A 21,116-nucleotide genomic window follows, 5' to 3' on the forward strand; every position below is an offset into this window, starting at 1 on the left:
GATATCATGGACTCAGATTTAAGAACCGCTTCCCTTTGCTAGGTAATCTCAGCAGCAGAAACAAAATGAGAATGACAGTTAAACTGACCAATGGATGAAGATGGTTCACCCAGAGACTTGTGTGTGTATTTTAATTTACAAATGCGAGTGGGCTGACAAATATGATGATTCCTTTAAATGTTTAGGCCAGACCTACAAAATGTTAGTAAGTCACGTCTTTCGACAGTTTTATCACGGTAATATTTAGCAGTAATGTCACAGACACGAATTTAGCAAATATAAACATGCTACACATATGAAACAATCCGCGTCAGATTTTTCTCAATCACAGTGACATGGTAATGAACTTTCACCCTGATTTCAAATGGCTATGTGCGGTTTCTAACATTCTATCGCCCTTAAGCATGGCCTCCACTATTGGCACATTACCGAGCCGAGTTATCACTCGCGTGCTTCATCAAAACTGAATCTGACACTTCCAGGACATTCGTTGTTATATGCCTGTCATTCGGAACTACACTTCCCGTGAAACCGCATTCCTCGCTCCTCCTCCGCTCAAGGGAGTATAGCCGGTCACGCAGCCCGGTTGTACTACATTTCCCGTCGGGCTTCGCTGCGCCGCAACGGCGCACTGTCTCCTGGGCCGGGTCAATGGTTGCTTCTGGCAGAAGAAGCCGGTGGAGGTAGAGTGCTGGAGAGCAGCGCCGCTATTAGCCCCCATTCATTCCTGCTGCAGTCATGGAGGCGCTGATTCCCGTCATCAACAAACTGCAGGATGTCTTCAACACAGTGGGGGCTGATGTCATCCAGCTGCCACAGATCGTGGTGGTGGGGACCCAGGTAAGCGCGCGCGGCCCCGTGGGTGGGTGATGGTGGCCTGGTATGGACACACTGCTCAAAGAGACACAGCTTCCTCTTTCATTTTGGGAGGTCATGCCCATCCATATCTGCTCGTGCTCCCGAGGGTAATAATTGAGGTGGTGCGTGAGCTGCAAGGGTTGCAGCTGCCAAGGGCACGAAGCAAGGGACCTGCACAGCGACCAGGAAGCGAGGGGATGTTGAGGGAACGAAGCAGAGGATGTTTTTAAGGGCACCGTGGAGGCAAGAGAACTCGGAGGGAGGGAGCGGGTGAGAGGAGTCGAGGTGTTGAGAATTGTAAAACACAACATGAACGATCAATGTAGTAAACAATAAATAAACAATGAATACGAAGCATTGCTTGTGGCAGATCCAGTTATTTTTATTGCACGTAGTTTATACTCAGCCCATTAGTGGGAAATGAGTTTGTGGATTCTGGCCATTGCTTGGGTAGTAGAAAAAATAATAGGGGTGAATGTTGACCAGTGCCATCTAAAACCGGTACACACTAGTATCCCGTTACAGATCTAGCTGGCATTATTTTAATTGCAGTTTTAATATAGGCAGGTCGACAGTGCATCACATGCGTCCCGAAGGAGCTGTTTGTAAGTGGCTGTGTCGAGCAGTGTTCCATGCTCTTAGTCAGTGAAGCAACCGCTGCGGATGGTGCCTAGTAAAATGCTGCTGCTGGGGGGCTGTTAAAGGCAATGCAACTCGACTCGAGGGCGTGCCATTGAGATTATGGGGCACTGGCCAAGCTGCCGAGGAAAAGAAGTGGCAGCTGATGTGGAGAAGAAGCTTTTGATATTGCTATGATTACTTACCGGTAATCCCCATTACTCTTAGTCCTACTCGTCCTCGACCCAGTCATCACTAATGAGGTATTCCACAAGACAGGAAACAAAACAGGAAACGCTTTTGTAGGCTCCACCCACCCTCCCGTCAGGGGCTATAAGAAACCAGCCAACCAAAAGCACATCCTGACATACCAAGCAACAAAGGCCTGGAAAGGGAGGGCGGGCGGGAAGTATGACTGGGTCGAGGACGAGTAGGACTAAGAGTAATGGGGATTACCGGTAAGTAATCATAGCATTACCTCTACGTCCCTCGTCCTCGACCCAGTCATCACTAATGAGGCATACCAAAGCACCCCCAACAACAGGCCTTTGGCAAACCACACAGAAAACAGAGACCGAACACAAAGAGGCGTGCAGCAAAAATAGTTTAATGAAAAAACACAGAATCAGGGAGGCGGAACAACCTCCACAGCACGCAACACACCACTACCGAAATTGGGTCGGTCAGACAGAGCACAATTCAAACGATAGTGCCTCACAAAAGTAGACTCAGAGGCCCACGTCCCAGCCCGACAGATTTCATCAAGGGAAACCCCATGAAAAGCAGCCCAGGAAGCAGAAACACCCCTAGTGGAACGGGCCTGAACACCAGAAGGACAAGGCAAACCAGATCCCTGATAAGCCAAAGAAATAACAGACTTAATCCAGCGACCAAGAGTAAGCCGAGACGCAGCTTTACCCTGACCAGCCAAACCAAAAGTCACAAAAAGAGAGTCCGAGGAACGGAACCCCGCAGACCGTGCAACATAAAGGGACAAAGCACGCCGCACATCCAAAGAGTGAAGCAACAACTCAGCAGGGGAAGAAGGAGAAGGACAGAAAGAAGGAAGAATCAACTCCTGAGAGCAATGAAACTTAGAACGAATCTTGGGAACAAAACCAGGATCCAAAGAAAGGACCACCGCGTCATCCAAGAAACGCAAAAAGGGAGGAGAACAACGTAAAGCAGTGAGTTCCCCCAACCGTCTGGCAGAAGTCACAGCAACCAAAAACGCCACTTTAAAAGAGAGAAACTTAAGGTCCACCGACTCCAATGGCTCAAAAGGAGCAGACTGCAGAGCACCCAAGACCAAAGAGAGATCCCAAGGAGGAACCGGAGAGCGAGAAGAAGGAGATGACAGAGAGAAACTCCGGAACAAACGGGAAACCAACAAACCATCCTCAGGAGGAAGAGAAGCCGGATCCCGGAAAGCCCGAAGAGCAGCCCACTGGCCCCTCAGAGTAGACAAGGCATATTTCTTCTGAAAACCCTCCAAGAAAAACTGCAGAACGGAAGTGATAGGACAAGAGACAGGAGAGAGACCAAGCCCCGCACACCAAGAGGAGAAAGAAGCCCAATGTTTAGAGTAGGAGGACAAAGTGGAACCCCTACGAGAACCTTGCATCACAGTGATGAGGTGATCAGGCAAACCCCGGACTCCAAGCGACAGCCGTTCAACCTCCAAACCGCCAAGGTGAGAGGGACCAGGAGAGAAGGGGAGGGGGACCTCAGGGGAGACGGATAACGTGGCAGAATCCAAGGAGGGCCCACCGCCAGGCTCAACAACAAAGGGAACCAGGACCTCCGCGGCCAGTGAGGTAAGACCGCTACCACCTGGGCACCCAACCGCTGGACCTTCAGCAAAAAGGCAGGAATCAGGGGGAAGGGGGGGAAGGCGTACAGCAACCAAGGGGGCCACCGAAGAGACAACGCCTCCACCCCCCAAGCACCCGACTCCGGGGACCGAGAACAAAACAGGGGGAGTTGAGCATTCGCCCGGGATGCAAACAAGTCCAGCAGGGGAGTCCCGAACCTCCGACAGATCAACCGGAACACCCCGGGGGAGAGACACAGGGAGAGGGAAGATGGAAACCTGCGACTCAATGCGTCCGCCACCACATTGTCCACCCCCCGGATATGCTGAGCCGAGAGAGCCAGAAGATGACGCTCCGCCCAACCCGCAATTGCACAAGCCACCAAATTCAAGGAAGGGCTGCGAGTACTGCCCTGGTGGTTGATGTAAGCCACAGTCACGGTGTTGTCTGACCTCACCAGGACATTGCACCCCAGCAGACGGGAATGGAAGAAACGAAGAGCCCTGGCCACAGCCGACAGTTCCCTCCAATTGGACGAGCGACGGGATTCCATCCGGAGCCAGCGAGCCTGAACAGACCACTGCCCCAACGTGGCCCCCCAACCGGCCGCACTGGCATCCGTCGTCAACACCAAAGGGGGCGGCAGGTGAATCCACATCCCCTTCGAGAGATTCGCGGAATCCAGCCACCACTGGAGATCCGACACCACCCCCAAGGACACAGGCACAGACAGAGCATAGTCCCGAACTGGAAACGGCACCCAACGCTGAACATGCCACAGCAGAGGCCGCAGATGAACCCTGGCCCAGGGCACCGTGAAGACAGTAGCGGCCATATGACCCTGAACCTCGAGCCACTGAAGAAGGGGGGCCGCAGCCTGGGACAACAAGATCCGCAACAGGGACTGAAGACGTTGAATCCGAGAATCCGGCAGGAACACCTTGCCCAGGACGGAGTCGAAGATGGCCCCAATGAAAGTCCGTCGAGTGGCAGGAAGAAGCTGGCACTTTGGAAAGTTCACTAGAAAACCATGACTTTCTAGCGTAAGGATGGTCAATGAAAGGTGCTGAGACATGACCTCTGGGGAGGGAGCCTGGAGCAGCCAATCGTCCAGGTAGGGGAACACAGACACCCCCCGGAGGTGAAGCAGGGCCACCAAAGGAGCAACCACCTTGGTGAACACTCGGGGAGCGGACCGGAGACCAAACGGAAGGACACAGAACTGCCAATGACGACCCTCCAGGCAGAAACGCAGGAACATCTGATCCTCCCGGGCCACCGGTACATGAAGGTAGGCGTCCTGGAGATCCAGAGTAGTAAACACCCATCCGGCCTGAATCAGCGGGACCACTCGTTGCAAGGTCTCCATCTTGAACGGGATCTTCTTCACAAATAGGTTCAGACTCCGGAGATTGATGACAAGCCGGAATCCCCCCGTGACTTTCGGCACCAGGAAAACAATCGAATAGGTCCCCAGACCCCACTCCAATCTGGGGACGGGAACAATAGCGTTCTTGAAAAACAGGGCCTGAACACCGTCCCTCAAGGATTGGCGACGGAAGCGGCACAAGGGAGTCGGAGTCCGCACTACACCCGAGGGAGGCGGAGGGGACAGGAACTCGATCCGATACCCCCGGTCCAGGACATCCAGCACCCACTGATCCGAGGTCGACAGACGCCAGGCTGGAAGGAACAACCTCAATCTCCCACCAACCACGGGCGTCACTCCAGTGGGATCCACGAACGGAGGGGCATAGTCAGGAACGCTGCGGTCCAGGACCAGCATCTCGAGGAGGCTTCTTCTGGAACTTCCGAGGGAAACCACGACCGGCTCCACGAGAACCTTTAAAGGAGGATTGCTGAAACCGGGAAGGTTGACGAAAAGACTTGGCCTGCGAAGAGGAAAAATCTTTACGGGAAGGTTGCCTCCGGAAGGAAAGGGAATGTTTACGTTCTTTAAACACTTTATGCAGTTTGTCCTCCAAGGCATCCCCAAAGAGACGAGGGCCAGTAAAAGGTAAACGTAAGGCCATGGACCTCTGTGCGGCATCAGTATTCCAACCCTTCAACAGCAGATTCCTACGGGCAGCGATAGAGGAACCACAAGACAGAGCAGAAGCACGTACAGAATCAAAAGCAATATCCGAAAGGAATTCAGTCTGACGCTCCATAGATTCCAGCAAATCAGGACAGCAGCCACCCTCCTGCATAGTTGAAAACAAAGTCTTAAAGTCAGTCAGGAGTGATTGAGCCACATAAGCACCGTAGATACCGGAACGTATGGCAAGGTGAGAACCAGCATAGGATTTACGCAAAGCAGAGTCAATCTTCTTATCCACCCCATCCCGAAGAATGTTATCATCAGCCATGGAAGGACGGCCAACCAAACTAGCGACAATGGAGTCCACCTGCACAGACTCAGGAAAAGAATCCTCCATGCCCTGCAACGGGTAAAGCTTTGACATGAAGCGCGGCAACATAATATGATCAGGGTCCTTCCACTCATTCAAGAGTACATCCATCACAAACGGATGCACAGGAAGCGAAGACGAAACCGGCTTCCTAAATTGCGGTAGAACAGCATCCGAAGAAGTACTGGCCACAGCGTCATCCGGGAACCCCATGTTCACACGCACATGAGAAAGTAAGTCTGGCAACAGTTCCCTGGAGATATACTTTCCCTTTAGATCCACCGCATCCAAGGAAGCATCATCAGAGGATCCCGAAGAGGAAATGTCAGAATAAAGGACCGCGTTCCCACCAGAACGACCCCCAGCAGACTTTTTGGAGGACTGCAGGTCAGACAAGGTCTCCAAAATAAGACGTTTTAAATGGTCATCATCCAGCTTAGGACGCTTCCCAGGGGGAACAGGATCCGCACTGTCCAGAGGAGAAGAGGAAGAAGACACAGGAGACACATGCCTCCTCTTCTTATGATGCTTCCCCATCAAAGCAGCAGACAAGTAATTCAGAAGAGCAACAGTAAGATCACACGGAGCAGCGTAGACTGAGAATGAAAAGCAGCCCAGCAGACAACCAGCCTCCTTTTCAAGAAAAGGAACCGAGAAAAACTCCGCCCCCAACAACCCGGCAGAGAGTGAAACCGAGGCAAAAGGGGGCGTGGCCAAAAAACGGAACCAGAAAACAAGGCAGCGCGCGGCCGCCGAAGGTAGAAACCCACGAACTGCAACTGCGCAACCGGAGCCCACCCGGGCGCTGACCACATCGCCTGAAAAGGAAGGAGCACTCGGCCCCCAACCCGAGCGCTCCGTGGCCGGAGACGAGCAGCGCAACCGGAGCCCACCCAGGCGCCGTCGACAGCGACTGACAACAAAGGAGCACTCGGTTCCCCAACCCGAGTGCTCCCAGGACCAGGAGAAGCAGCGCCACCGGAGCCAACCCGGGCGCAGTCCGGAGCCAGCGCCAGCACCGCAACAGAAAATCGGAGCACTCTGCACCCCAACCCGAGTGCTCCAGAATAGCAGCGGAGAATGGAGCGCCCGGACCCCACCCCGGGCGCCACACACAGAAGGCAGGGAAGGAAGCAGACGGAGCGCCCGGCCCCACAAACCCGGGAGCTCCAAACCCACCACCATGCCGCAAAGGCAAGGAGAAACTCACGTGACCAGCGAAACAGGCACCCAGGAAGCCAGCACAGCCCAGCAGGACCAGCAACCAGGAACCTGGAGAATCCAGGAAGCCCCGCATCCCGATTCAACGAAGTCCCACGGAGGTCCAGCAGCGCCCCCAAAGCCCAGCAGAGGAGGACACCACAGGACAACAGCAACTAGAAGCAGGTAAGTGCCCGGCACCTACCCCAGCGTCCCCGTCAGGTCCACTGACAGGAAACAAAACAGGATGTGCTTTTGGTTGGCTGGTTTCTTATAGCCCCTGACGGGAGGGTGGGTGGAGCCTACAAAAGCGTTTCCTGTTTTGTTTCCTGTCTTGTGGAATACCTCATTAGTGATGACTGGGTCGAGGACGAGGGACGTAGAGGTAATGAGGGGTTCCTGGCTTTGTCCAGGTAAATGGCTCATGCTGATTGTGAGAAAACATAAATAACCTATTATACCAAGATTTTCTGTTAACTTGTGACTTATGAAGCTTTCTTGACTTTCCAATCGTGTCTCGCCTACTCGTGGAAAAAAGATTTGTGAATCGGGCCCTCATGGGAACCTTTTAAAGCAAAGAGCAAGTCGAAATGTATATGAGACGGGTTTCGAACACGCCAACACTGAAGGAAAATGAGCTACTTTAGTGAGGCCAGCTTTACTATATAAATATGTCTAATTTTCTTTGCAAAAAATGACTATTGGGACCAAAGACTGGGATTATTAGATATTTATTAGTTACTGCTGGTGAGGCCAAGGGGTGATATTTAGACGTAAGCACCAATCGCATACTCCTTTAAAATCTGTAGTTTTAATGGATAACCAAAACAAACTATGTGTTAGTTCCAGTGATGCCGTAATTTCAAAATTACGTACAACTTACTTTTTGTTATTTTATATAACGGTGATTTAACAACAGTAGAAAGCAATGTGTTCCAGTTATGCTTCGAGAAGAGTATGAAAGAGACACATAAGTGGCAAACTGGCTCACCGTTTCCTCTTTCGACAGTTCCTGCCTTTTGGATGGGTGCTTGCATTGTATTGTATTTGTGACATATGCAAGACAATTGTAATTGTGGTGTAATAATTTATGTTTTGCAAATCAGTGCTTATCTGTTGGAACCGCTGTGTATCTGAGGGGCATGTGTTGATTGACACCTCAAGGCCATCGAGAGGATCGTAGATTGCCCTGCTTCCACACATGAGCATTGTGTATATGTCCCCAGAACCCTGAATTGCCAACACATAGGAAAGGGATAATGGTCCGACTTTATTTTAGTTTTTCTTAATTACCGATAAGGTTAAGAGGTCGTCAGAGCGTTGTACCTTAAGATCATATGGTTTGCTGGGAGTTACAAAGTGCAGTTCTGATGAATAAAAGGGCTAGAAAAGTTATGTTTTCGTTTGGACAAGGGATGTGCAATAGGTTGCTCAGAAATAATGGTAGAAAACAAATCACACGATCATGTGGGACACAAATTCAACAGGACTATTGTCACAACTTAACCATTGAAAGTGTACACGTGGTATAGTGAAACGAAATGCTGTGAAGGGATTTAAATAAGTGTAAATAAAGTGAGACAGAAATTGAATTCATATGTTTCATTTCTCTGTCACAGTACTGCGCAGCACATCAATTTTAACGGCCGAGTTCGAGAGAAAGGTGCTATTAAATAGATAATTATGTTTATTTAAGGTGCAGCTTAACAAGGGAACCGACTCCCAGCGTCCTTATTGTTGTAGATCTCACGTTGTTGCATGTTTATGTGATTTTCTTACTATGGCAGCTTGGGTAACACAAAGCCTGATTTTAGCACTGGCCGTCAGATGAAGGATAACCCGTCCGCCGAAATATAAATTCCATAGGAAATAATGGGATTTATATTTCGGCAGACGGAATTTCCGTCACCGTTGTGATGGAGTAACCCGTCCGCCTAGTTCTGGATCAAGCCCACAGTCACCTAACTGCTTGTGCTAACAAAAATCCAGAGCTATACTTTTTGCCATTGCTCGTTTTCGTTTGGTCTTGCCAGTTTCGTGTAATAAGAGGCCCCGTCTGCTTTAATGCTATGAACATTGCTTCGTGTTTGTATTGCTCAAGTGACTCTACAGGGCAAACAAATTCGTATGCCGAGTCTCCAAGTAAACGTTTTGAACATTTTAACCCGAAAGCAGTTAATTAATACTTTGATTCTTTAGGTTTTGCATCCAGCAATTGATATCCTTGAGGAAATATTTGTGATTCAAATTCGCATTACAGTTTTAACGTATTGGCCTGAGTTGGACAGGCTGCGCGTTTATTGGTGAATCACATTAGTTATTGTAGCTAGTAACAAATGAACCATATTGGGAAACTGACATAGAACCGAGTGTGCTCTCTAAACTGATAATGTGAACTGTTTCGTTTGTCAGGCAGTAAAAGCGATCTGCATGTGTGGCAACAACAGCTGCACACATACCACCCCAACCATGCATAATATTTTGTATGTCATCAGCTTTCACATAACTACCTTACTTAATCCTAAATATTAAACTGCTCTAGACTCCATCCTACCCTATTCTCCTATCCTTAACGCTTATGGAAGATTGATTGTTTTATGTTTTCGTGGTGAATGTAAAGTGAAGGTGACCGGTCACATTATCAAGTCAGAAGTTTGAAATTTGAATCCAGGGCAAACTATAGACCACAAATTTTACTAGGAAACAACACCTTACACAAGGAAACAATTTTATCTGTCTTAATCGCTGGTATGTTAGTGTTCATCCACTGTCGGACTTAATCCCACAAATGAATGTATCATTATCATGAATGATAACCTAGCCGATTTAGTAAATGCCAGCGTACTCTAAATTCTTCTTTCGGAAACATTTATTTTTGTACTGAAGAAATGCGTAATCCAACATTAAGCTGCCCCTTCCATAACTCAAGACTATTTACATAGATAATTGTCTAAATAACCACAGGATGGTCTTTGAAACATTTGGAATAACGTGTTATTAAAATAGTCACGTTGGTCAGTTTTCTGTAGATGTAGTATATTCACTTATCAGGGATGTGGAATTTCTATAGCCCGATGCCCGGGACATACTGTTTGGGGTCAAGGGCAACAAGTTTTCATGTGTATTTTGTCTTTGGGTATGACCGAGTATATGTGAAGTGTAAAATGCTAAAGTGGGCACATTACAAAAAGTGACGGACTGGCATCACACACCACCTGGTGTCATGCTTCATCATCTGCCAGTCCTCGCCCTCCAAAAAACGCGTTTGGTGGAGGGCGGGCATGCACCTAAAGATAGGGATGCACTTCTAAACTAAGTGGGGGCCCAGAGGGTAATGTGAGTTTAAAAAGCCATAATAGTGCACCTGACAACTTTTTATTCTAATGTGGTGACTAGATGGAAATAAAAACGTAAGTGTGGTGAATAGGGACCTTAATTATCCTATCGCCGCTGTGTTAAAGGTCGACATGTTTCTGCCAGTTGTCCAAAAAGGTACGTGGCATTCATCAGGACCAAATAGAACAAGCATTTGCAATGCAATAGGTCTCGCATTATAAAAGTGTGAGCAGTTGGCATTGCTAATAATAATGCAACACTAGCTATTGGCATTTTAAATAATGGCATTTATTTATGTGTTTGTTTTATAAAATAGATAAAAAAGGCATTGTCATGAACAATGCCAATAGCTTAAACTTTTGTAAATGCGAGACCTATTGCATTGCAAATGCTTGTTTAAATAGAAAAAGTGCTGCCTAATAAGAGACCCGGCACCTCTTTCATCACAAATTAGGCTGTGGAAAAGTGGCTGTAACAACACTGTGAATGCGGCTGTGCCGCCTAATAAGAGCCCCAGCACCTCTTTCATCACAAATTAAGCTGTTGGAAAGCGGCTGTAACCAGCACTGTGAATGCGGTTGTAGCTAAGCCACAAACAACAAGGAACTGCAGCTGGCTGGACATAGGTGCATTGTAAGTGAAGTTGCCTCTTACAGTAAAATAAACACGAGTGCTGAGTGTCTCATTTTTTTGCCTTTAAGGAACATGCCCTCCAGAATTGTACAGTTTCTAGGATGTTTCTTAGGCAGGCTAACACAAAAAAATTCCTTTAAAATCTGCCACCTAATAAGAGCCCCGGCACGTATCCTGTCACAAATTAAGCTGTATAAAAGCAGCTGTAACCAGCACTGTAAAAGCGGCTGTAGCTAAGCCCAAAAAAACAAGGAACTGCAGCTGGCTAAGTACACGTACATTAAGAAAGAAGTTGCTTTTGAAATTTAGTTAACCGCAAGTGCTGAATTTCTCATTGTTTACATTTAAACGTGCCCTCCCCAATAATACAGTTTCTATTTTGTTTTTTAGGCAGGCTAACACCCAAAATTGTATTTAGAAAGCAGCCTCCTAATAAAAACCCTGGCCACAAAATGTACGATAAGGGTACATTTAAAAAAGTAAATAACGCGCTCAGATGGACTTGTTTTGTGCTAAATTAATCACACGCAACAAACAAAAGAATAAAAAATTCCGTTAATTATCGGCAGGAGATGCGTGCGAACAGAACAACTGTAGCCACATGTTTGCAACTACACACAACCAAAATTAGTAGCGTTAAATATTAGCAAACAAAATTGTAAAAATACGCTACAAATATTTAGAAAATACCTTGCACGTTGCTTTTGTAATGGGGTTAAAATAATGTAATAGACCTACGTATGTTTTGTGAATAAAGGTCTGATGAAGTGTGCGTTGCTGTGAATTTTCCGACACTTTAGAAAGGAAACCAGGCCAGGCTAATTAAGCGTAAACAAGCCGACCGAGAAAGATTGGAATCTATTTGTCTGCAGCATCTGTGGGATGCAAATTAATGACAGCAGGACGCTAAAGTTCTTAAGGCAACAAAGGTCACTACGAAACATCAAGTAACTGTAGCTGCCTAGACCACGTGCATTGTGCGTGAAGACACCTTTAAAATTAATATACACGCAAGTACTAATTGTCTCATGTTTTTATGTACTTCAAATCATAGACAACAATGAACCGCAGACAGCTGAACATTGCAAATGCTTGTTTCTCTAGATGCTCTTAGACTTGCTTCTAAGTCAAAAAAACCTCCAATGAGCAAAGGGCCGCTAATTTTGGACCTTCTCACTTGCTTCATTATCCGGCAGTGTACTGCACTACAGGGCTTAGGGAGCAGAAGCTGTGAGGAGGGCCCGTGCAACTCTCGGTAAATCAAACAAAGAAGGAGTCTATTTAGCTGATCGTAAATCGAAACACTGAGAGACCGCAAATTAAATATGGCTCACTTTCATCCTGCGCTGAGGAAAGCAGCTGGACATCGACGCACTCTCGAATTAACATACATTTCCCAATCTTTTATTTTGTAGTCAAGCGCCCGAGTGAGGGCGGGTTCTGTTCACATTGCAGCACTCTCTGGAGTGGCCTCCTGTTCTGTCAATGATTCACTCCCTTCTGTAATGACTGCTAGGCAGACCCTGCTCTAACCCGCTGGACAGATCTTTCAAGAGGACAGACGCGATTAACCTAGCCATGGAGTGTGTTAAAAGTGCACCATATAATCCAATCGAAATTAACTTTATTGTTTGCATTTTACAGCCTCATAGTTCTCTCGGCAAGAAAAAAATATTCTGGGCATGTTTTATTTAAAAAAGTGCAATAAATATAAAGATCAGCACATTAGTAACCACGCATATATGACATATTTCCATTAGCAGGAAAGCAAAACAGTGATGGATGGAAATGCCTGAATGAGTCAAAACTATGGGTATGGGGTGGCAAATGGCGTGTACATTTCGCGGGCGCTTTGATGTTCGCCGTGGCCGCCCGGCTCACTGAGAACATCAAAGCGCCAGCGAAATGTACACGCAGGCTGCCAAATGGTGAGCGCGCTGTGTGAAACTGATCGCAATCGCGATCTCCGTGCGGCCCACGAAAGTGAAAGCAAACGAGTGCTTTCAGGCCTCCAAATGGTGCGCGCGCCCGGCGCTCATGCACTGTATTTGGAGGCCTGAAAGCACTCGTTTGCACTTCGAAAACTCGCTTACTATAAGTCTCGCCAGAGCAGCGCTAAAGCGCTGTCTCAGGCGAGACCTAAAAAGGGAGGGCTCCTAGTCTGATCAACGACCATCCACTGCGTGTGGCGACCTATGGTCGCTCAACACTAAGAGGGTACATTAACCTGTGAAGAGAGAAAACACACAATAATGAAAATGTGTAGATTTTACAAAAAACATAAACTCGGTCAAAACAATCATGAGCCATACGCATACGTAAAACTGTAGTGTGTGGCTATAAGGTGAACTATACAGTGTCAGACATCTGTGTTCATTCTGACAAAAATAGCAAAATAAGACATTATCTATGGTCTTACCCTGCTCTTTCAACCTTCTTGCCCCATGGGAGTTGGAATGAGGAGAGCCCCTGTAGTCAAACTCTAGGGAATACAAGAGAGTGACTAATCAGAGGCATGCTAGCAGAAAACACTGTGGGCCATCTCAGGAAGATGTCCTGGAGAGGCCTTCTTTCTTCATACACTCACACACTTACTTCGTCAAGGTGCGCTCTCCACGGAATCACCTGTAGATTATACGTCCATCCGCCCCGGCGATGGTTTAGCACTGGGAAAGAGGAGTTTAAATAGTGTCTAGGTAGTGGGCGTGACCCAGCAATCAACCTACTCATGCTCAGGTGAGGTGGCGCTGCGTGATGACATGCAGTTTCCTGTGTCCCGAGCGGCGGTGCCAAGATGTACCTGGACTAGCCTGGAGTGGGACGTGCCTAGGGAAGTGGTGAACGCCTGTCTCTCCACACTTAAACAGTGTCTAGGTAGTGGGCGTGACCTAACAATCGACCTATTTATTTATTTATTTATTTATTTATGGGTTTCTATAGCGCTGGAATCGACTCCAACCGGAGTATCTCTGCGCTGTGATACCAAATAGAGTCTAAATAAATATGCAGATGAGGGGCAGGGTCTAGATTTTATCAGTAAACAGCAGAGTTTTCAGTTGCTTCCTGAATTTTAAATGGTCTGTGCAGAGCCTGAGGGCCAGAGGCAGTTTGTTCCACAGTGTGGGCCCTGCAACAGATAACGCTTTCCCTCCATGTCTGGTTTTTTTTGCACGAGGTACTGCCAACAGAAAATTCTCACTAGATCTCAACGATCTGGAGGGAGTGTAGGGGATAAATTTCTGCTCCAGGTATGTAGGGCCATTTCCGTTTAAGCATTTATGGATAATGCAACATATCTTAAACTTGGCTCTTTGTCGAATGCTCAACCAGTGTAGTTTCTGTAATAGAGGTTTTGATTCTGTTCTGGGGGGAGCATTTAGGACAAGGCGAGCTGCCGTATTCTGGACCACCTGGAGCCTATCCAGAACTCCTTCATTAGCAGAAAGGAGCAGTCCGTTACAGTAGTCAATACGACTCAATATAAGGGCTTGCACCAAAGTTTTTCTGAAGGAATCCGGTAGCAGTGGAAATATTCTGCGCATCATGCTGATGGTGAGGAAGCATGAGCCAGCTACCATGTTACTGTGCTGTTTGAGGGAAAGGTCGTGATCAAGGCGTATCCCCAGATTTTTGACAATCTGTTTGGGCTCCGGAACAGTGCCAAGATCAGATGGCCACCAGTCAGGAGTCCACAGTAATTTGGCATCTCCAAACAGCATTACTTCCGTCTTGTTGACATTGCACTGTAGGAAGTTGGTGGACATCCACTGTGCGACGGCTTTCATGCCATCGGAGAAGGAGTTTCTTATTTCTGTGGTGAGATTTTGAAAGGGAAAGAGGAGCTGCGTGTCATCCGCATATGACACGGGGATGAAACCAAATTTGCGCATCACTCTTGCCAGGGGTGCCACGTAGATGTTAAAGAGTGTTGGGCTCAAACAGGAGCCCTGTGGCACCCCTTTCGTAATCTCTACCTCAGTTGATCTGTATTCACCCATGGTGACAGTCTGGGTCCGATCCGTAAGAAAACTCCTTAGCCAAGCAAGGGCCTTGTTCTTGACCCCTACGTTCGACAACCGGTCAATGAGGATGTTATGTGACACGGTGTCGAACGCGGCTGAAAGGTCTAATAACACCAAAATTACCGAGTAGCCTTTGTCCTGAAACATATGCAGATCGTCAGTGACAGACAGGAGGGTGGACTCTGTACTGTGTTTCGGCCTAAACCCAGATTGAGAGTAGTCTAGGCCGCCAGCTTTCTCCATGTAGCTGGATAACTGACGATTTACATACTTCTCAGTGAGCTTTCCCAAAAATGGCAGCAACGAAATAGGTCTGAGATTTGACAAATCAGTCCATGGAGTTGTGGTGTTCTTCCTGATTGGCCTGACTAAGGCCTGTTTCCACTGCTTGGGGACAGAACCTGTACAGAGGGATAAGTTAACAAGTATTTCGATGGTGGGAGATAGGATTCCGAGCAAGGTGGACATGAGTCTTGCCGGGATGATATCATCAGGACTTCCACTTTTAATCTGCGTCATGAGCAAGGACACCTCTTTAGGAGTGATAGGGGGGAAGAGGTCTAAAGTATGAGGGCCACTATCAAGTTCTGAATCCTGAAAGATAGGGACTGTATTTGTAGTCAAATTGTTGTTAGAGTTGACTATTTTAGCATAGATGAGATCGATTTTGTTGCAGAAAAATTGCGATATATTGTCGCAAAGTAGTTGTGACGAAGTGTCTGCACTCTCACATGCTGTAGGATTGGTGAAAGAGTGAAGGACCTGGTATAATACTCTGGGGGAGTTGTCTGCAGCCGTGATAAGAGTGGTAATATGGGTTTTTCGCGCCGTTCTGATAGCTTTATGATATACACTTAGAGCGTCCCAATAATGTTTCCTATCTGTTACCAGATGGGTAGATCTCCAAATCTTTTCTAATTTCCTGGCTGTTTTCTTGAGATTTCTGAGCTCTTCAGAGAACCAGATCTCTTGTTTCTTGGCTGGTCGGGGTCTAAATTGTTTTAATGGAGCTATCTTATCTATGGCTGTTTTAATGTCTTTGCTAAACATATCAATAGATTTATTGATATCATCAGGAATCACATGGTGGGGTTGGACAAATTTCTCAGCAAAGGAGGCCTCATTAACTTTATGCCATTGCCGCCGTATTTCAGGGATATTGGTGGTTTTGAGGGTAGTGGTTGCAGGATAGGGAGTATAAAACTCAAGGATAAAATGGTCAGTCCAGCTGACCTGTGTAGGGGGAAGGCATGTGACACTAGGGAAATTGGTTATAATCGGGTCTAGAGTGTGTCCGGCCACGTGAGTTGGGCCCACATTGTGTGGTTGGATACCTAGCAATGAGAGAGCGTTAAGAAAAGCCTGTGCTTCTTTACAATTTATAAGTTCACTGTGAAGGTTGAAGTCACCTATTAGCAAGAATTCTTTGTCTTTTTGAACATATGGCGCAAGATTTTCCAGTAATATGTTGACAAAGTTGGAGCTAGGTCCAGGGGGACGATAAACCAGGGCTCCTAATCTGGTTTGTTTGGTGGAATGAGTTGTTTTAAAAATCAGCAATTCAATGTCCGGAGTGCAGAGTTCTGCCAAAACAGAGCAATTGATGTGATTTTTATGAGCAATAGCAATCCCTCCACCTATTTTCTTAGGTCTGTCTAACCTAATCATTTTGTATCCTGAAGGAATGGCCAATGTAATGGAGGGAGTGGAAAGGGGTTTAAGCCACGATTCAGTCATGAAGCAGTAGTCAGGCTCATTTGTAGAGATTAGGTCCCATACTTCAGAGGTATGCTTAGGTAAAGAGCGTAAATTGCAAAGAATGTTTTTATGACCAGCAATTTTAGGTGTTTTGTAAGATGGTGTATGGCTGTTCACACATCTATCAGGGCTTTCTCCCTTCAGAGTAGTGAACTGGGATTTACAATGTAAGCATGTAAAAGGCCCTTCTACAATAAGTTTAAGGTCTTCATGACAATCAACAATCTGTAGATCCTTAAGTACCTGGGCTGAGTAGGTAATCCTGGCAGGAAGCGGGACAAGCGGGGAGATAGGTGAGACCGCCATGGCCCCTGGCACCGTCCTGGCGCGGACGGGCGCAGACGGGCGCAGACGGGCAGGTCTTTGGCTTGTGTTCGGCGCGTCTAGAGGCGCCTCCCTGCGCGCAATCGCTGCGCGCTTGATCCCGACGAGTGGCTAAATAGCCCCACTAACAGCAAGGCTAGAGCGCTACCCGCTCAGTGCTGCAGCGGGAAAGCGGAAGTGTGTCACTCAGGCTCGTACCTGTCCCGCCCTCCGCTCAACGGTATTGGATACCGAGTCGGACCAGGGCGGGCAGGCTGTAACACAGAGCGCTGAGTGTACACGTAAGTTTTTAACCCCTGTCAATGCCTAAGATAAGCGTCTAAGCCCTAAATGAGAATATTGTGGCCTAATCATGATCAGGTGAAGTGGCGCTGCATGATTACATGCAGCTTCCTGTGTCCCAAGCAGCAGTGCCTAGATGTACCTGGACTTGCCTGGAGTGGGACGTGTCTAGGGTAATGATGACCGCCTATCTCTCCACACACGTTCAGAGACGATCAGTCCACCCTTTGGAACCACGAACGCCCCAAGGGACATTCACCATGTGGCACAGGTGTGGCCTGTCAATTCACCAGCACAATGAAAGAGGTCGACATGGGCACAAACAGACCTTGGGTATTGCGCAATTTTAGCAATTGTAACACGGAGAACGTTGTGTATCTCCTGATGTGCTCTTGCCACTTGATGTATGTGGGTATGACTACAAGAAAGGTCAAGACATGCATCAATGAACATCGCAGCACTTTCCGCTGCAAAAAAGAAAATACAAAACTGACAAGACACTTCCTCGAGAAAAACCATACAGACCGTGATCTTAAATGGACTGTACTTGAAGTGATGAAAAAGAGGAATGGGGATCTTTCCCATGCCCTTCATGTTAGGGAACAACGCTGGGTGTTTCGTTTACAATCATGGAAACATGGCCTTAATGATGACATCCCGTGGCTCCAGATAAATAAATAGCCTTTCTGTCCCGGAAGGCCTGAATCACTACAATATCCGTGCATTGCCTTTGACTTGGAAAAAATTGCATAGAGTGCATGCTCTTCACCGGCAACCCCCCCCCTTTTTTTACCTCTTGCCCCTTTTTTTTGCACTCTAAGCCTTTGTGTTTTAGTGGTTGCCTTGGGAATCCGCATAATACCGGCACGCTCTCCCATTCACGTGATTTTGTGCAATTCATTTTGCAAAATTTTCGCTCACGCTTCCATGCATAAGCTTATTTGGCATTACAGTCATGCCCCCTTAAGGCTCACGTTTCCTCACGCAATTCCCTGCCCTCCCCATATTCAGATAGTCTTAATGCACCTCTCCACTCATTTCACACGTTTTCATTATTGTGTGTTTGTGTGTTTTCTCTCTTCACAGGTTAATGTACCCTCTTAGTGTTGAGTGACCATAGGTCACCACACGCAGTGGATAGTCGTTGATCAGACTAGGAGCCCTCCCTTTTTCTATTTGGTCCTGATGAATGCCACGTACCTTTTTGGACAACAGGCAGAAACATGTCGACCTTTAACACAGCGGCGATGGGATAATTAAGGTCCCTATTCACCACACTTACGTTTTTATTTCCATCTAGTCACCACATTAGAATAAAAAGTTGTCAGGTGCACTATTATGGCTTTCTAAACTCACATTACCCTCTGGGCCCCCACTTAGTTTAGAAGTGCATCCCTATCTTTAGGTGTATGCCCGCCCTCCACCAAACGCGGTTTTTGGAGGGCGAGGACTGGCAGATATTGAAGCATGACACCAGGTGGTGTGTGATGCCAGTCCGTCACTTTTTGTAATGTGCCCACTTTAGCACTTTTCACTTCACATATACTCGGTCATACTCTAGAAGCAGTCTTCACTGTGTTATACATGTTAGTTTGGAGGCTGGCAGTCTTCTAGTGCCCTACTGCCTCTGGTTCTTTCCTCAGGCCTTTACCTGAGGTCTCTAGAGGTCATATATTTTGTCCTTGGGACAAGTAGGCCCATCCCCCTGCAGCACAAACCCTTTGGCTGACATTTTACAGTACCACATTATTGATCAGGGTAGGGCATTCTCTACAATTAAGGTAATGTGTGTCAATGTGTTAATGCTGTTCAAACTTATATTTATGGTTCATTAATGAAAAGCCTTTATTATTAGGATGAGCACTAAAAGTTGTAAGCTTAGCCTGCACTGCGGACGGTGGTTCCAGTATAAATGTGTACACACATTTTCAAAGTTTAGTCATATGAGGCTCTGTATAATGCACCCAGAATGCTCTGATTATATGCAAATATTTGCAGAAGCTTGAAAGCAAGAGTGAAGATTCTTTGCTTTCAAAATAAAATGTTCACAAAAAAATGCATGTAAGGAAAAAAAACATGATCTAAACTACTGTAAGATTTTAGGTACTGCATCATTTAGCAACATGTTGAGGTATGCTAGTATTTCCCAAAAATATTCAGAATGGACATATCAGTGTAACCAGTTTAAATACGAATATGGGAAACAAAAATAAACAAGCACTGGCAAAGCTAGTGGGTCTGAAATTGGTGGGCAGTCTTTAGGTTTTGTTAAGGCGTGACTTGTTTAGGCATGGTTTTGTAAAACGTTATCAGTGTGGGAGCTGCTGGGCCCTCACCATTCTAACAGCATTGGCAAAAGCAAAAAAAAAAAAAAATGTTGGTATCGGCACACATTGCCACAGCGGTTCTGGGTACTGAACAAAACTTTGTGTGCCAATATGCTCCTTCAAAAAGAGCGGAATACTGTCACTTAGAGACGCCAGCTGATAGACAGAGAGAGACATAATTTAAAAAAGAAAACAAAAGGTCATGGTTAACGCCAGGCCTAATTAGAGGCCCAAATATTAAAGAAAGTCTCAAAAGTGCATCCATGGTATATATCCTTGATTAACTGCATATGTACAGTTTCCATGAATTCACAAGAATTTACAGAAGTAGGCCAAGAAGTAGTACTCAGAAAATATTTGTGAACTGCATTTTAGCATGAGCAGATACGCAGGTGTAGATTTGGTCATGTGAAAATCTGCATGTTTTCAAGTTCACTTTTCCTCCAACCACTTTTTTCCAGCCTTGGAAGAAGAAGTTTTAAGTCTGCCACTGTCAGGAGTACATTTCCAACCGTTCTCAGTATGGGAATAGATTGGAGAAGAGTTGTTGAAACCCCTTAAAACATGCAAGTTAGTAGGTTTGCACAGACTCAAAAGGACATTCTAACCCTGGAACTATTGCTAACCACTTCCTTCAGCCCCAGTATGTAGATTTGCAGAAACGTGGCAACTATTAAAATACTACTATGGCATAATCAGAGAAGCTATATCAGAGCTCTTATATGAGATTGCTGCCATAATTTGTCACTGCACTACATGGCACCAAAGGTGCAAATGGATTTTGTTACATGACAAGTGGATTTATGAGGCAACATGCCCCATGAACAAGTAGATATTTTATTAAATTCCACACCCCCGCTTATGGGGCTTTGTTGTTTAAATGTCTCATTGATTGCTATCTTAAATGTCACTGTAGCGGTCTGTTAAGTGTAACCACTGTCAATAGCTCTGTGTAGCACTCCAACCCATCGTTACTTTGCTTACCATGCTGCCTTAGTTTGCCAGTGCTTGACTTGTTAACTAAAAAAAAAAGTGAGTGAGTGCCAGGGCTGAATGTACTTTTCAGGATGCCACTGCAGCTTGCACCACCCACTGACCTAACCAGCACTGCCAAAAGTCAGTACCAATACGGTTGGTAATCGGCACACTCCTACACAGCTAACAATTTGGACTATTCCAGCCCACCCAAAGTTGTCTGAATTGCCTAGATGTTCTGGTACTATTACATTTTAATGCATATTTAATTGTTAAACTCTCCTGAGGTGCTAGTCTAAAAAATAGACAATCCGTGCAACTGGGTGGTGGACTGTCATAAGTGTTGGTGATGAGAATTAAGTGATGAGGCTGAGCCCTGGCAAACACAGACTCAAATTAAGCACTGGGCGGGGCCCAGCCATATGCAAATCAGTCTTAACCCTGCTTTTCATGGGAACAGTCCAGCCCGAACTGCCAAGCCAGGTCCCCCATGAACCGGAACACAATCAAGCTAGGATTGGTTTCACCCTAGTTAGGGGCTCATCAGCTGGGTGCATC

The 21,116-nt window shown here is 46.7% G+C and overlaps 1 protein-coding gene across 4 annotated transcripts in view; it reads left to right on the forward strand.

Annotated features, from left to right (window-relative positions):
• Positions 1-593: 593 nt before the first annotated feature.
• Positions 594-21,116, forward strand: part of DNM1L (dynamin 1 like) — a 610,546-nt gene continuing 590,023 nt past the window's right edge. The window contains exon 1 of one of the 4 annotated variants that reach the window (XM_085652405.1): positions 594-840. In XM_085652405.1, the coding sequence (XP_085508531.1) occupies positions 739-840 (102 nt within the window). In that variant the 5' untranslated portion in view covers positions 594-738. The remainder of the gene's footprint in view (positions 841-21,116) is intronic. The other 3 variants (XM_085652403.1, XM_085652402.1, XM_085652404.1) reach the window with 3 other exon arrangements.

The sequence above is a fragment of the Triturus cristatus genome, chromosome 4_1 (assembly GCF_964204655.1).
Source record: "Triturus cristatus chromosome 4_1, aTriCri1.1, whole genome shotgun sequence".
NCBI classification, from domain to species: domain Eukaryota; kingdom Metazoa; phylum Chordata; class Amphibia; order Caudata; family Salamandridae; genus Triturus; species Triturus cristatus.